Source organism: Vombatus ursinus, unplaced genomic scaffold, assembly GCF_900497805.2.
Source record: "Vombatus ursinus unplaced genomic scaffold, bare-nosed wombat genome assembly UNPS02014781.1, whole genome shotgun sequence".
In the NCBI taxonomy this organism is placed as follows: domain Eukaryota; kingdom Metazoa; phylum Chordata; class Mammalia; order Diprotodontia; family Vombatidae; genus Vombatus; species Vombatus ursinus.
The window spans coordinates 17,447,090-17,464,034 of record NW_020954559.1 but is presented as its reverse complement, the minus strand read 5'-3'; the positions used below and the strand labels follow the sequence as shown (position 1 = coordinate 17,464,034).

The window sequence follows — 16,945 nt, the reverse complement described above, 5'->3', positions numbered from 1 at the left end:
ACTCTGTTCAGTATGCCATTCTGTGTAGCTAATTAAAACTTGTTTATAAAGGTGGTAGGAGCATTTAAAAATTCAGTATTTATATATACTGCTAAAGTCTGCCTGCATTGTTTTATTTAAATGGTTCACTTCCAGGAACATTTGTAACCAGAGTTAAATTGAATGTGTGGTGAAAGAGAGTTCCTAAGAAATATTTTTCATTGTTTAATTCTGTATTTTTAGGATAGACAATGTCTTTCAGTATACTGTGTAGTCAAATTTCAGAAATTTATTTATTATGTCTTAATTTTTTTTTAATCTGTACTCAGATTAAACATTATGCTCTGCCATTTTTTATCTTCATTTTGTGAATTCTCTTCCTGAAGCAAATATATATTATTCTGATTTCTTATATTTTCATCAGGTTCCAAGACCGAAGACTAAATTAATGAAAGGAGAAAATGCTGGACAAAATTTGTTGGAAATGATGGCTTATGATCGTCTGAGCCAGACTGGTAATAGCAGAGTTTTGTTGAGCCTCCAGTTTACCAGTGTGATAGGATATATATATGTGATTATTCAAGATAGTTGCCAGGGAGAAGTATGCATAAAATGCTGTGAGATTCATAGATCGATTCTTTCTTTCATTCAGCAAATATTTGAAAACCTTTTGCTTACAAGGGACACAGTTGTGTGTCAGATGCCAATATGTATTATGACTTTACCTCAAGGAGCTTACAGTCTGGTAGGAAAGAGAAAACATATACACAAATAGTAATGAAAGGCCACAATTGCCATATGAATGGTAAACTTTATGCCCAAAATAACAGGAGGAGGATTCCCTGCCATTAGACCAGTTAAATAGGTCTTCTTTAGCTACTTGGCTTTTTCCTGTGACTTGTTTAAGCTCTATACTTGAAACTTTTCCTTTTAGTCGTGAAAATAAAATGGTACTTTTCAATCATTTTCAAATATTTTCTTACTCTCTGCTCTTGATATACTGGCATATGTATTCAAATACTTTCAAATACTTTAAAATTCATGATATATAACATTGTTCTAAGTTTGGAACATAGATCAGAATAAAAAAAAAGATCTGAATATCAATCACCTTATTTGAAGGCAAGTATTAGGGGAAAATGTAAGGAAATTTAATATGCCTAAACTCTTGATTTTTGTGATTAATTGTTTAACATGTGTGTGTTACAGGACATATGCTGCTAAATTTGAGTCATGGCAAGCAAGACTTCTTGAAAGAGGTTGTGGAATCATTTGCCAATAAGAGTGGACAGTCTGCTTTATATGATGCCTTGTTTGATAGTCTGTCACCAAAAGATAAATCATTCTTGGGTAGTGATGATATCAGAAATGTTAGCATACAAACCCCAGAACCTGAAGAACTGGCTAGATATGATATTGGTAAGATATAGTAAAAAAAAAAACCAAAAAAACAAAACACCTAGCTAATGTTTGCATTTTAAAGAGCATCATGATATAGTACAAAGGTTCTTGGAATTTGTAAACTTTTTTACAAATTTTTTAATGTTTTTATATTTTTATAATGTTTTTGATGTTTTTTAATGTTTTGATAACTTTCAATACATTTAGTTTCCTGTGTAATCCTATGTATTTTGTTTTATACATTAAAAAGCATTGTTTTGAGAAGGCTTGCATGGGCTTTACCAGACTGACAAATAGGCATCTATGATGCAAGAAAGTTTAAGAACCTTGATGTAGTGGAAAGATGTTTTTGGAGTCAGTACCCTGTCTCTGTACAAGATCACACACTATGTGGTCTTGGCTAAGGCATTTAAACTCTTCCCAGTTTCCTTATCTGCCATTGGATATAATACTCTCACTATTCACTTCACCCGTTTGTTGTTTTGGGGAAAAAAAGCCTTTGTGTGAACTAAAGCCTTAATATAAAAGTTGTTATTTTAGTGTTGTTCTCCTTCATTCTGTACTCTGTTTTTAGAAAATGTGCATTAACTACCTTTTATCTACCTTTCCCATTTAACTTCATCTTGTTAAGATTTTGATCATTGCTTTAACCTTTCAGTATCATTTTTGTATCAAGTCATTTGGCTTTTACTAGTAGTCTTTTGGGTTTCCATTGGTTTAAAGGATTAAACTTCCTGATTATTCAGTATATTTTTTTGTTTGGGATGTTGATGGAATGGTGATATGATCAAACAATTTTTAAAGCTTTAATGAGATAGAAAATCTGTCTTCATAGGGAATATAGGCATTTACTTGAAGTAAATACTATTCTGAAATATCTTGAAAAATCTTTGAAAATTAAAATGAATGGACTATGCAAGTAAAACTGATCCAAACTCTTAAGATTGGATTTTTTTTTCACTAAAGATTGTTATTTTGCCTTCATAGGGGCTATTCGAGCACATAATGGTAGCCTTCAGCACCTTACTTGGCTTGGATTACAGTGGAGTTCATTGTCTACTTTACCTGCAGTCCGAAAATGGCTAAAACAGCTTTTTCATCATTTGCCACAAGAAACCTCAAGACTTGAAACTAATGCTCCTGAGTCTATTTGTTTATTAGATCTTGAAGTAAGTAAAATTTTAAAGAATCAAATTAGAGTTGGAAAGGTTCTCTTTAACTTCAAAATAATTATTCTTTTTAAAAATGAAAACAGGTATTTCTACTTGGGGTAATATTTACCAGCCACTTACAATTACAAGAGAAATCCAATTTTCACTACAATTCACATCAGCCTCCATGCTTGCCACTACCTGTATGCAAACAACTTTGTACCGACCGACAAAAATCCTGGTGGGATGCAGCTTATAATCTCATTCACAGAAAAGCCGTGTAAGTACTAACCCCCAAATACTTCTTTACTAGAAATAAGTACATATAACTTTTGACCTACATCATTCAGCTCTTGTGTAGATTGTTAACTCTGAAAATTATGTGCTTCAAATTCATGTACTACTTATGTTTATGTATAGTCTTTTTATTTAATAATTTTGTTTTTTAAGAGCTGGAACCTCTGCAAAGTTGCGCCTTCTAGTTCAGCATGAAATAAACACACTAAGGGGTCAAGGCAAACATGGTCTTCAACCTGCTATGCTTGTACATTGGGCAAAAAGTCTTCAGAAAACAGTAAGTTCTTAAATTGCTTAAATATTTTCTTTGAAGAGACTTGTCTTTTAATTTAAATCTTAAAAGAAAATCCAGGGGGCAGCTAGGTGGCGTGGTGGATAGAGCACTGGCCCTGAAGTCAGGAGGACCTGCGTTCAAATGCGACCTCAAACCAAACACTTGACACTTACTAGCTATGTGATCCTGGGCAAGTCAGTTAACCCCAATTGCCTTAAAAAAAAAAAAAAGAAAACCCATAGATACCTAGTTGATATTTTGAAAATTCTGAATATAGTGGTATCTTGATTAGGTTATGTTGCTTGAAGTTGTTTTCCCCTCTCCTTTTTTTAATAATGTTAGTATTATATAAAAAAGTATTTAGACTCTTTAGGCATGTAGTCTGAAAAATAGAAGGTTGGTGGGTTGAATGAGGAGGGAATAATTTTTATTAGAAGAGCTATAAGCAGGAAAACTACAAGATTTACTCTTTTTTTGGGCAATTTGGACTGATAAGTAGAAGATATAGGGAAATAAATTTTGATTCAATGTAAAGAATTTATTCAAACCTAATGAAAACAAGAGTGAGGTGGTGAGTTTATTGTTACCAGAACTGGTTCAAAAGAGACTGATTGACCATCAGTGAGAGAGATTATACAGGGAATTCCTTCATTGGATGGGAGATAGTAGTGGATGACCTGTAAGATTTCAGCTTGCTTTGTTAAACTAAGATTCAGTGACAATTATTTTGAGATTTTAATATTGGATAGTAATGTTTGCTGTAAAAATTATCATTTTAATACAATGTCATTCATTGTAGGGCAGTGGACTTAATTCTTTTTATGATCAGCGGGAATACATAGGAAGAAGTGTTCATTACTGGAAGAAAGTTTTGCCATTATTGAAGACAATTAAAAAAAAGAGCAATATTCCTGAACCCATCGATCCTCTCTTCAAACATTTTCATAGTGCAGATATTCAGGTACTTATAGCATAAACTTGAGAACTTAATGAGAAATGTGTATTCCATTTTACAGCTGAGGAAAATGCCTGAGTACAGAGAAGTTATAATCTGTTCAATAATTAGTGGTACAACTATTTTCTTGATTCTTTCCACTAAACTGTGGTGATGATAATTTACATAAAGATAAAGCCTATATCTAGTCTGCTTATTTTTCTGAAAAGTAACATAATAGTAACATAATACTGAGAAGCTAGTTAGACTTACGTTAATTTCTTGTGTTAATCAGTTAATTTTCAGATTTATAGTAAAAATGTAAGTAAACTTACTCTTAAATTCTTAAATTCCATTTCTTTAGGCATCTGAAGTTGGGGAATATGAGGAAGAAGCACACATAACATTTGCTATGTTGGATGCAGTTGATGGGAAAACTGAAGATGCTATGTCAGCATTTGAAGCAATAAAAAATGTTGTTTCCTATTGGAATCTTGCCCTGGTAAGTATTAAACTATTTCTAATACTTCAGTTTAACTTTACAAAAAGACTGCTTCATAAAATCACAACTTTTTATTATAGATTTTTCATAGGAAAGCAGAAGACATTGAGGATGATGCCCTTTCCCCAGAAGAACAAGAAGAGTGCAAAAACTACTTGAGAAAAACTAGAGACTACTTAATAAAAATTTCAGATGAAAGTTGCACAGATCCTGCTGTAGCTAAAAAGGTGAGACAGTAATTTCTTTTTGGAGAGAGAGAGAGAAAGAGAGAGAGAGAGAGAGAGAGTGTGTGTGTGTGTGTGTGTGTGTGTGTGTGTAGTGTATATGTGTATTTTGTATAGCTCCTTGTTTTCTTCTAAAGTATCTAATAGTTTGGAATGTTGCTGGCCTTGAGGTAATGCTCAGCAATTGTAATTATTAAAATAACTAACTACTCATTTAATTTTTTCTTTAGCAAGAGTCAAAAATGTATTCATCATCTCCTGTGTGGAAAGCACTATACCAGGCACTTGGGGAAGCTGCAAAGTTTACGACAGACATCCTCCCCTCATAGAGCTAATAGCTCAGTGTGGCTATGACAGCACAAATAACTACCGTATGAAATAGTTATGCCATAGATTGAATGACCTCCATTCAAGTCTTCATTATTGCAGTTCCTTTTTTTTCCCCAAATAGTTGTCATTCCCACCACCCCTTGAAACATAATTAAAATGCGTTCTCAAATAATAAGCCATCTTTTTAATGACCAGGCATTTTGCTTACTGTTACTTAGTTCTCTGTAGAGGATTACTTAACCCAGTACATATAGGAAACCTCTTCAGAAAGATAATATTTTGAAACAGGACATCCCCTGAAAGTGATGAATTAATTCAGTACTGATTTGCTAAAAGCCTTTATGTTAGTGTTAGCTATCCCTATCCTTAATATTCTTTTTTTATTCCTCACCTGCAGTTTCTCTTGGTACATGCACTGATTTTTAACAATAGTACTAACAACCAAGACCTCCCAGAAATCCTTAGTTGAGCTTTCTAAATAAAAGATTTTGAACTAAGATTCAATAAGTTAACACGCTTGGCCAAATCTTTCAAATATTAACTTTTCCTTCATGGATAAAGTTTTTTTTTTTGGTTTTTGGTGGGCAGTGGGGGTTAAGTGACTTGCCCAGGGTCACAGAGCTAGTGTTATGTGTCTGAGACTGGATTTGAATTCAGGTCCTCCTGAATCCAGGGCTGGTGCTCTATCCACTGTGCCACCTAGCTGCCCTGCATGGATAAAGTTTTGCATTGTATGAGATTTGTTTTTTTTCCAAACTTTTTACTTTTCAAAATGGTAAATATGATACCAAGGAATGTGTAAGTATTGTAGCTTCATGTTTTGATGTTACTGTGAAGTAAAAACAGTGAAGTTTAAGACTGAACCATTTGACTCTCTCTCCCTATCTCTTCTCGGTTCAGAATGTTTACATTTCATAAGAGTCGGCATTCCCTTTAGACCTACTGTTGAGCTTGACATGTTCTAGCCTCATGACAATTGGATAAATCTTTTTTGTGGCCTTAGCCATTCATTCACTCGTTTATTTATTTGTGAAAATTGATTTTGTTTGACCATCACAGCCACTGTGTTTCCAGTCATAGTGTCTTTTCTCTGATCATAGAGAGTTGTTGGTCTTCTTGTACTCCTAATTTTGTGTTGCTGGTGCTTGCTGTACTTGCAATAAGTTCTGCAGTGTGGAGGACAGAAAAATATCAGCTGCAGCTTTCACCAGAAGAGCCCATTTAATTTAAATAATTGCTTAGCTGCTTTAGACTTTGTATACAGGTTTCTTTTTTTATGTGTGACATTATTAACTTTATGCTTGTGAGGAAAGTATTGATTTTATAGTAGACTGGAGAAAATTTTAGTCAGAAGCATCGTTCAGCAATTTGGGTAAATTTCTCAGATAGTGTGCTTAGTGATCATTTAGCTTCTAAAAATGTTATTTGCATTATGTAATTTAATCCAGATAACACATTTCTATGTGTCAACTTTGTCTTCAAGAGCAATGTCTTAGGTCTTGCGAATGTTTTTATAATATGAGATACTATCTCTTCCCTGAGTTTTCATGATACTAGTATGTCTTAGTTCTCTTTCTACCTGTCAGACTTGTCCCCAGTCTTCTCTGAGTATAATCTTCCACGTCCTGCTTCTATGCATTCCACAGGGTTCACTTCTCTTTTCTTTCCTGTATATTTAATTTTTCTTGATTTTAAAATTCATGATTTACCTATCATCCTTATGCAGATGACTTCCAAATTTTCATATCTGATCCTGATCTCTGGGCTTTACTCAAATCCCACATCTTTAAGTGGCTGCTTGACATCTCTACTTGGATGTCTCTAAAGTATCTCAAATTTACCATGTCCAAAACAGAATTAATTATTTTTCTTCCTAAAGCTACCCCTTTTCCACACTTCCCTATTTCTACCCCATTCTTCTGGTTCACCTAAGTTTGTGACCTCAGAGTCATGTTTCTCTTCATTCTTCCTTGTCCCCTTAACCATTAAGTTACCAGACATTGTCAGTTTCACCTTCTTAACATGTCTTGAATCTGTCTTCTCTCTCTTCACACAGTTGACCTGCTCAGGCTCATGTTTTCAGCTCCTTTCACCTGGACTATTGTAAAATAAGTACTAGTCCTAATCATTCTCCCTGCCTCTTCTTTTTCTCCTCTCAAATCCATTCTTCACAGAATTGCTAAATTGATATTCCTAAAGCCCAGGTCTGGACACATGACTCTTCTCTGTATGAAACTTCTGTGGCAGGGGCAGGTAGGTGGCGCAGTGGATAGAGCACCAGCCCTGAAGTCAGGAGGACCTGAGTTCAAATCTGCCCTCAGACCAAACACTTGACACTTACTAGCTGTGTGACCCTGGGCAAATCACTTAACCCCAACTGCCTAAAAATTTAAAAGAAAAGAAAAGAAACTTCTGTGGCTTCCTGTTGCCTTTAGGATAAAATAGAAACTGCTCTGTTTGAGTGAAATTCCTCCGCAGTCAAAATCCGGTCGATTTTTAAAAACTCATTATGTATTACTCCCTTTCAGGCTTTCTGTACTGTAGTCAGATTGGCTTATTCTTCTGTGTAAATGACATTACATCTCCTGCCTTCATGCCTTTCTTTGCATAGCTTGTCTCCTGGGCCTGGAATGCTTTTCTTTTGCAAAACTACATCTTGCAATCCTTTTTCCTTTCAAAAATCAATTGAAATACAGATTCATTCAAGAGACCTTTTCTGTTTCTTCCAGTTGTTAGTGAACAGTACCCCAAAGTAGTTGGTATTTTTAATATATCCTGTATTTACTGAGGTGAACATGTTGTATTGGGCTGTTAGCTGCTTGGGCAGGGACTGTCCCACTCATATCCATCTAGCACAGTTCCTGGCACATAGGCAGCACTTAAATTCTTTAGATTAGTTTCATTCTTTTCTAGACAAATTTTGTTGCTACTGTGTAGATAGTTTTTCTTTTCACCTCACTCCAGATTTCATTTTATTTCTCCTCTGTCAAAGCCAAACAGTTAACATGTTTTCAAAGGCAGTTAATTTATAGAGAGAAGTAAATACTCTGTATAAATAAAAATAAGGCCATTTATTGCTCAGTACAGGAAAAGGAGGTGAGAATTAAAAATTGTGGTTTTCATAAGGTCAAGGGACAATGTTTAATAAACAGCAAAAATAATACTGTGGTCATCTTGAAGTTTTATAGAGTCCTGGTCTGGGACTCGGGAAAAACCAGGGCATAAGAGACCTACCTCAGTCACTTACAGGCTTTGTAACATAGATGAATAATATAGGATCATAGAATACAAGGTGGCCGAGATGAGAAAATTGAGGGCAAAGGAGGTTTAGGTGTCTTATACATAGTGGCACAGGTGGTAAATAAATGGCAGAACTGGCATTTTTACCACATCTGATTTCATGATCCATCCCTTTTTCTGCTTTACATGCTGCCTCTCTTCACTTTCTGAGAGTCATTTTCCTCATCTATAAAATGAAAGGATTATACCTGATGAGCGTCTAATTATCTTTTCTTGTTGTGCAGATGTTTCAGTCAGATGTATCTGATTCTTTGTGACCCCATTTAAGGTTTTATTGGCAGAGGTGCTGAAATGGTTTTCCTTTTCCAGCTCATTTTGCAGATGAGGAAACAGGCAAACAGGGTTAAGTGACTTGTCCAGGGTCATACAGCTAATACAAGTGTCTGAGGCCAGATTTGAACTCATGAAGGTGTCCAGGTCCAGCACTCTATCCACTGTGCCATCTAGCTCCCCAGACATCTATGTAGTGCTGTACTTGTTTTAGCAGTGTCATTGTTTTGCTGGTATAGGTTTTAGAGTTGACTGAAGCAGGAACATAGATTTAGAGATGAGAAGAGCCTTCAGGGTCATCTAACTACTTGCTGTCACTTCAGATGGGAATATTAGGATGAAAAATGTTTAGGTATTTGTAAGTCACGGATAATTTAGTTATTTAATGCATGTAGCAGTCTTTATTTTGGTATATTTGTAAACCAAAGCCCTTGATTTATGCCTTTTATTTTTAGCTTCCAGTTCCTTTGGAGTCTGTAAAAGAAATGCTTAATTCAGTAATGCAGGAACTTGAAGAATATAGTGAAGGAGGTCCTCATTGTAAAAATGGTTCGCCCCGAAATATAGATTCTGAAATAAAACATTCTACACCATCTCCAACCAAATTTTCTTTATCACCAAGTAAAAGTTACAAGGTATGTAGCAAAGAAAAAGTGTCTTTTATCAATTAATATGTGATCTCTCTAAACATGTGTTTGTTTATTTTTTTTTAAGTTTTCTCCTAAAACTCCTCCTCGATGGGCAGAAGATCAAAATTCTTTATTGAAAATGATCTGCCAACAAGTAGAAGCCATTAAGGTAAATTGCTAAATTTTCTTGAAGAGATTATAGCAGAAGAATTTAATCATACTCTGCATTTATTTTACAGATTGCTTCAAACGAAGTAGTTAGGTCAGAATTTCATTACTAGCCAGATACTATTCTAAGTGTTTCAGGAAAGAGTAGCTATAATATGATCTTTAAAATAAAGCAGCAAAGCAGGCTCCCAAGAACAAGTTAAGGAATATCAGAATTATTTTAGAGTTTAAATCATAAAAGGAACTCTCAAACCAGTGTCTCACTGTTGTTATAACTATAGTGAATAAAGGAGCTTTAACTCTTTTTTTTTTAATTGACCAGTAGAAATAGATTTTCATAGCTATGACCAGTAAAATAAAAGTTTCTCTAAAAGGTTTTCTTTTTTATTATATTCTTCTACAGTGTAGTCTAATCAAAATCATCCCAGGCACCTTCTGTCATGGAAATGAGATTTTAATTTGAATTAGGTCAGCAGTTTGAGAATATTTTTTTAAACACTGTATTTGAAGTGAAACAAACTTTTGAAGTTGCATGGAGATTAAAGCACTTACATAGGAGTCAAGACACCTGATACTGTAGCACCTCTATAGAATTCAGTTTCCTCATAAGTAGAAATGAAATTGTGGGCATGTGATGATCTCTGATATTCCTTCTAGCTTTAAAATTCTATGATCATACTTGCTAGAAATAAATAAATGATGATTATGATTAGCATTTATATAGCAGTTTAAGGTTCACAAAGTGCTTTGTAATATTATCTCATTTTATCCTCATTACAACCCTGTGAGGTTGAGGTGCTATCATTATCCCCATTTTATAGATGAGGAAGCTGGTCAGAGAGACGTTAAATGACTTGCCTATAGTCACATAGTAACTAGTAAGTGTCTGGTACTTGATTTGAACCCAAGTCTTCCTGATGCTATGTCTAGCACTCTTATCTACTCACTATACCACTTAACCTACCCCTTTAAAAAAATCATAGTCTATTGGGATATGTAAGACACAATTCAGTCCTTATCCAAAACAGAAATCTCCTTTTCAGTGTCATTGTGAGCTGGACTTGAAGCCTGTTTTTATCTCTTCTGGTTCTAGAGACTTAAATTTCTTAGGTTTGTGATTTTGATTTGGTGATTAGTGTTTTCCTAACTATTGTTTACTTCTTGGTTTTCATTTCATCTATGGAACATCTGAGATGAAGTGACTTTGAGAAGGGAAAAATTAAGCAATAATGTAATAGGAGTAAAGTATTCTGTTGTGAAAAAGTAGGACTATATATAGCATGATCCTTGAATGATTTTTGATAGTACTCTATTAAAAAAATTGGAATAGCTTCTAGTTTTTATGAAGCAAGAATAGGTACCTTGTATTGTTGTGGACCAACATCTGCATGTGATTTGTAGTTTGGTCAAGTTGCATAAATTGTCTGCATATTTTTTTAATCTCTGTACTTAATAAACTATATATATATATATATATATATGTACACACACACACACACATACACATATATATATATTATATATCTAGTTTTTCTCAGTCCAATTTAAGATGACTAGTGTTTTTCTGACTATAAGCCCTTAACAAAGTAGATGCAAAAAAAAAAAAAATTTTAAGAAAGATTGTAATTTTTTTAAAAAGTTTCATTGTTGCTTTAATTTTTTATTTTTCCACTGAACATTCTTTTAATATTTCCTCCTCCCATCCTCAAGAACCCTCCTTTGTTAGGCAAAACCAAAAAACATATTCTGCCAGATGACCATGTCAGATAGTATATATAATTTCTCTTCTACGTCTCTCCCAAAAAGTAGGATAGATGTATCATCTGTACTTTGGGACCAAATTTTTGAATTTAATTTTAAAAAACCATGCTCTTGGAGTGTTTTCCCATGTACTGCACGAGGAGTGAGTCACTTTCAAAATTCAAACTATACCTGGCAAGCCTCATGCTTTTTCATACTGTCTAGAGGAAGAGTTCTTAAACTGGGGTGAACTTGTTTAATAGATTGGTTTTTATAAAGTATATGACCTTAGGCAAATCACTTAATGCTTCCACTCAACTTACTAAAGCAAGAGAACTTAATCTTTTTTTCCCTTGTCATTTATCTTTTGACTATCTGGTGAAGCCCCTGGCTGCCTTATATTTTGAAGTATATAAAATATATATTTACAAACCAATTACATTGAAACAGATGTGATAATTTTTAAGTTTGGATCCCAGGTTAAGCTTTCTTGCATTAAGTTGGAGGACAGGTGGTGTTTTATCTGCATTGGTAGAGAGCATTTTCACACAGGTAGTTCACTGTAGGAATGAAATCATAGGTCCAGTCCCTTCTTTCATTGCCCTCCCCCCAGAAGAAGAAAACAAACCAACCCAGGTATTTTATACTGGCTATTTTCTGATTATTTCCATTTTCTTTCTTAAAAGTATATTCTCATCCCCTCAATTTGCTTTTTCTGGGAAGATACTACCACCCTATATTAGTTTCAGGATTTAATAAGAAGTTTAAATGATGTTTTTTCTAAAACTTTGCATCCCTGTCCATGTTAAAAGCAGTTATAAAAGGGTTAGTTAAAAGCTGATATATAAAGGAGTATAGTAGCCTTCATATAAAAGGCAAAAGATTAAAGAGGTGTTTTCTTAAAGTATCTTACTTTCCTTGTGGGTCAAGTGTTTATTGAACTGTTTGCTACTCTAATTGCCAGTATTAGTAGTGTTTGAAGGATTACAAACAGCTTTACATAAGTTATCTAATTTTTTTCTCTGTGACATTCTTTTTTTTTTTAAAGGCAATAGGGATTAAGTGACTTGCCCAGGGTTACACAGCTAGTAAGTGTCTGAGGCCAGATTTGAATTCAGGTCTTCCTGACTCCAGGGCTGGTGCTCTATCCACTGTGCCATCTAGCTGCCCCTTGCGACAGTCTTTTTTTTTTTTTTGGCTAGGCAATGGGGTTAAGTGACTTGCCCAGGGTCACACAGCTAATAAGTGTTACGTATCTGAGGCTGAATTTGAACTCAAGTCTTCCTCAATCCAGGTTCGGTGCTCTATCCACTATGCCACCTAGCTGCCCCTCTCTGCAACATTCTTGTGAGATAGGTGTTGTTATTATTTGCTTTTACGGTTGAGAAAAAGACTGAGAGAAATTAAACAACTTGCCCGGGGTCATATAGCTAGTAAGTGACTGAGCCCAGGATGTGATTTCCAGACTCCAGGTCCAGCACTCTGTCCACTGTGCTGCCAAGCTGTCTGTAGAACAGTTAACTCCACACCAGTAACACTTGAAGCCTTTTAACTTGATTCTTAAAAACATATAATTTTTTTAAAAAGCCTATTAATTTCCGGTATAAATCAGTTTCTGGCACCCAGAGCCTTTCAACAATGTAATTGTTAGTATATTGCTAATGGATATTTGTATGTAGATATTTTATGGATTTTAAGTTTTTGGTTTACTAATGTTCTCATAATTTTAATGACTATCATAGTTCAGTGACTATCATAGAACTAATTCTGATTGAATTATATTTTTAATAGAAAGAAATGCATGAGTTGAAGCTAAACAGTAGTAATTCTACTATGTCTCCACATCGTTGGCCTGCAGAAGCCTATGGAACAGATTCAATGCCTGATGGGTATCAAGGATCACAAAATTATCATGGCGCTCCTCTAACAGGTAGAATGAGTTAGTAATTACCTAGCTTTTTACGTTAAAAATTTTTTTTAGCTTTCTCTCTGTTTTAAATATGAGGGCGACTTGGATGAAATCCTTCTGTATTTGTTTTAACAGCTTATTAAGAGTTCTGTAGCTGTATAATAAGAAGAAAGTCTGTATCTTGTATTGCGATGGAACTATTCACTATAAAGTTACAAAACCCTGTCCTCTGGAAATATAACTATGTTGAATTGTTTTCTTCTGATGGGAAAAAAAAGATAGTTGTGGAATTTCATGCTGGCAGAAATAGAGATGAAACTGATTTTTTTTTTTAATCTAAATTTTTTGCTTTATAAATGGGAAACAGAGAAAAGAGCTTTCAAGAAGAAAAGAATACCAGAACCTCAGGGAAATTATTTTAGTTGTAGGCTCTATAAGAGAGGGTAAAAACAGGAATGATTATTTTAGCAGAAGTACCAGTCAGTGGCGATAGTGGCTTTCCTGGACATTTGGATATTGTGTAGTCAGAAAACTGAGAACAAATGACAGGAGTTTTGTCGCTGGAATAGCATATATGCAGTGATGTATAATTTCAAAATAGTATTCTGATCATTGCCTATGCTTAACTATGTAATAGGTACTTTTTTTAGCATAAATTTAAAAATACTTTGTTGAAAAGAGATTATTTATAGATTTCTGTTAAGTATGCTTCTAGGGAACTTGACTGTTTATACTGAAAAGGAAATTTGGTGGTGGCAGCAGAGTCTTACCCGTAAACAAATTAGAAAGGGGGAGGAACCCTTTAAGTCTCAACATTGATAGCAGATATCAGAGGCAGTGAAGTCTGAAAGGTGTTCAGACCTTTCAATATTTAAGTAATTAACATCTTATGTTTATATAGATAGTGTTTTCTACTTTATAGCATTCTTTTTGCATTGCTTTTGGACAGCTTTGTAGGAAGTAGATAAAACAGGTGTTTAAAAGATGCCACCTGAGGCATACAGATTCATGGATATTGTTACACCACAAATAATTGGCAAGACTGGCCCAGTGTTCTTAGGTGTTATGTGGAAATAAGCATTCACCCAGGGAGACTTAAGTTCACTGGTGCTATTGAACTCGAACAGGCTTTTTTCTCTTTTTCAGTTGCAACTACTGGCCCTTCAGTGTATTACAGTCAGTCACCAGCATATAATTCCCAGTATCTTCTCAGAACAACAGCTAATGTTACACCGACAAAGGTAACAAAAACAAATACTTATAAATACTCCATCTTAGCTTAGTTTTTCCTCTTCAGAGTTTAGGCCTTTGAAATATTTAAGAGGTCACACAGAACTGAAACTTGTAAAACTGTCAGATTAGACAATGTAAATTTAAATATCTTTCCAGGTTTTAAAAAAACCAAAGCTATATAGTGTGAAACCTCTCCTTTATAATATTTGTAGTAGAGGTAAAATTTCTTAATATTCTACTTTTTTTTTTTTTTTTGAGCAAGACAGTTGGGGTTAAGTGACTTGCCCAGAGTCACACAGCTAGTAAGTGTTATGTGTCTGAGGCCGGATTTGAACTCAGGTCCTCCTGACTCCAGGGCCAGTGCTCTATCCATTGCGCTATTCTACCCATTTTGAGGGAAAAGGGAGAAGAGTCTTTGTTACACTTTACCCAGTCATCACTATGGTAAGCTCCTGTTTGCCTGGAAATTTGTTTTACTGATTGTCCATGTACAGGAATAATGGCAGGAAGTGGGTGTTCATAATTGGAATATGGTACAAGATCATTTGATCACATAATATGTGCTGAAGAGGAATACAGAACTTTGGGTCCTCACTGTGAGCCTTCAGGGTATCACTTCACACTTATTGACTCTAATTACTCTACTTCGAGATTTATTAAAAATATTTTAGGAGGTGGCAGGACATTAGATGTTTAATATCTGTAAGAAAATCTACTCTTTTTTTTTTTAATTTATAGGCTCCAGTTTATGGCATGAACCGGCTTACACCTCAACAGCATATTTATGCTTATCCACAACAAATGCATACACCTCCAGTGCAAAATCCACCTGCCTGTATGTTCTCTCAAGAAATGTATGGTCCTCCATTGCGTTTTGATTCTCCTGCAACTGGAATTCTGTCACCACGAGGAGATGATTACTTTAATTATAATGTTCAGCAGGCAAGCACAAATCCACCTTTGCCTGAACCAGGTTATTTCACAAAACCTCCAGTTGTACCTCATCCTTCAAAATCTGCAGAATCCAGGATTATAGAATTTGGGAAATCTACCTTTGGACAGCCTATGCCAGGTGAAGGAGTGAGGCAACCTTTAACAACATCGGCACAAGCAACACAGCCAACTACCTTTAAATTTAACTCCAATTTTAAATCCAATGATGGTGACTTTACATTTTCATCACCTGAAGTTGTGGGACACCCTCCTCCTGCAGCTTTTGGTAACAGTGAGAGCCTCCTAGGTCTACTAACTTCAGATAAACCTTCACACGATGATGGCTACGGTGGAACAAAACCAGTTCCTAGTCAGACAGGTGTACCAAGAAATACGTTCAGTTTTGGTAGCAAAAGTATTTCTAATGTTTCATTTACAGAAGGCGTGGGACACAGTCAGTGTAAAAATTCTCTTTTTGGTCGTAATGATGACGTGGTTACTTTCCAAAGTCCAGGCAAAACAGTATTTGGGACACCAGCTCCAGACTTAGCAAATAAGAGCCACGAAACAGATGGAGGAAGTGCCCATGGAGATGATGATGATGATGGACCTCACTTTGAACCAGTAGTTCCACTTCCTGATAAGATAGAAGTGAAAACTGGTGAGGAAGATGAAGAAGAATTCTTCTGTAATCGTGCAAAATTGTTCCGCTTTGATGCAGAATTTAAAGAATGGAAGGAGCGAGGCATTGGCAATGTGAAGATATTGAGGCATAAAACATCTGGCAAAATTCGTCTTCTCATGAGACGAGAGCAAGTACTCAAAATCTGTGCAAATCATTATATAAATCCAGATATGAAACTGACACCCAATGCTGGCTCAGATAAATCATTTGTATGGCACGCTCTTGACTATGCAGATGAATCACCAAAGCCAGAGCAACTTGCTATTAAGTTTAAAACTCCAGAGGAGGCAGCTCATTTCAAACGCAAGTTTGAAGAGGCCCAGGAAATCTTAAGAGCTGCAGCTTCAAATATTTCCACAGCAAATCAAAATGTTAGGGTTTTGAAAGACACCAAGAACCAGGAGAGCAAGGATACTGGAAAACCTGACCCAGGGCATCCAAATTTTGGTTTCCAAATTTCAAAGAAAGATGGGCTATGGGATTGTAACAGTTGCTCAGCAAAGAATGTTGCAACAGCAAAAAAGTGTGTATCATGCAAAAACCTAAATCCAAATAACAAGGAGCCTTTGGGTCCACCATTAGTTGAAAACACTTCAGCTTTTAAGCCTGGCACAGAAAAGACTCAAGAAGGATTTGGATTGATTGCCAAGAAAGATGGTCACTGGGATTGCAGTGTGTGTTCAGTGAGGAATGAACCGACGGTATCTAAGTGTATAGCCTGCCAAAATACAAAAACAACGAATAAAAGTGTTCCATCCTTTAGTCAGCAAACTTCCTTCAAATTTGGCCAGGGAGAACTTTCTAAGCCTATTACCAGTGATTTGGGAACTCTGTTTCCTAAGAAGGATGGACAGTGGAATTGCAGTATGTGTCTGGTACAGAATGACGTAAATGCTAAAAAATGTGTTGCTTGTCAGAATCCAAAATCACAAAGTCAACCCAGTTCCTCAATTCCAGCACCTACTGCTTTGAAGCTTAGTACTTCA

The 16,945-nt window shown here is 35.3% G+C and overlaps 1 protein-coding gene across 1 annotated transcript in view; it reads left to right on the top strand.

Moving 5' to 3' along the window:
- The window catches only part of LOC114046165 (E3 SUMO-protein ligase RanBP2-like), a 76,359-nt gene that overhangs the window by 40,215 nt on the left and 19,199 nt on the right, over nucleotides 1-16,945 (top strand). Inside the window, exons 8-20 of the mRNA XM_027866410.1 lie at nucleotides 404-494; nucleotides 1,189-1,398; nucleotides 2,368-2,549; nucleotides 2,636-2,811; nucleotides 2,982-3,105; nucleotides 3,902-4,063; nucleotides 4,401-4,538; nucleotides 4,619-4,765; nucleotides 9,118-9,297; nucleotides 9,377-9,460; nucleotides 12,991-13,129; nucleotides 14,255-14,349; nucleotides 15,080-16,945. The exon at nucleotides 15,080-16,945 is cut by the window's right edge and continues 2,455 nt beyond it. Of these exons, the coding sequence (XP_027722211.1) occupies nucleotides 404-494; nucleotides 1,189-1,398; nucleotides 2,368-2,549; nucleotides 2,636-2,811; nucleotides 2,982-3,105; nucleotides 3,902-4,063; nucleotides 4,401-4,538; nucleotides 4,619-4,765; nucleotides 9,118-9,297; nucleotides 9,377-9,460; nucleotides 12,991-13,129; nucleotides 14,255-14,349; nucleotides 15,080-16,945 (3,594 nt within the window). The remainder of the gene's footprint in view (nucleotides 1-403; nucleotides 495-1,188; nucleotides 1,399-2,367; nucleotides 2,550-2,635; nucleotides 2,812-2,981; nucleotides 3,106-3,901; nucleotides 4,064-4,400; nucleotides 4,539-4,618; nucleotides 4,766-9,117; nucleotides 9,298-9,376; nucleotides 9,461-12,990; nucleotides 13,130-14,254; nucleotides 14,350-15,079) is intronic.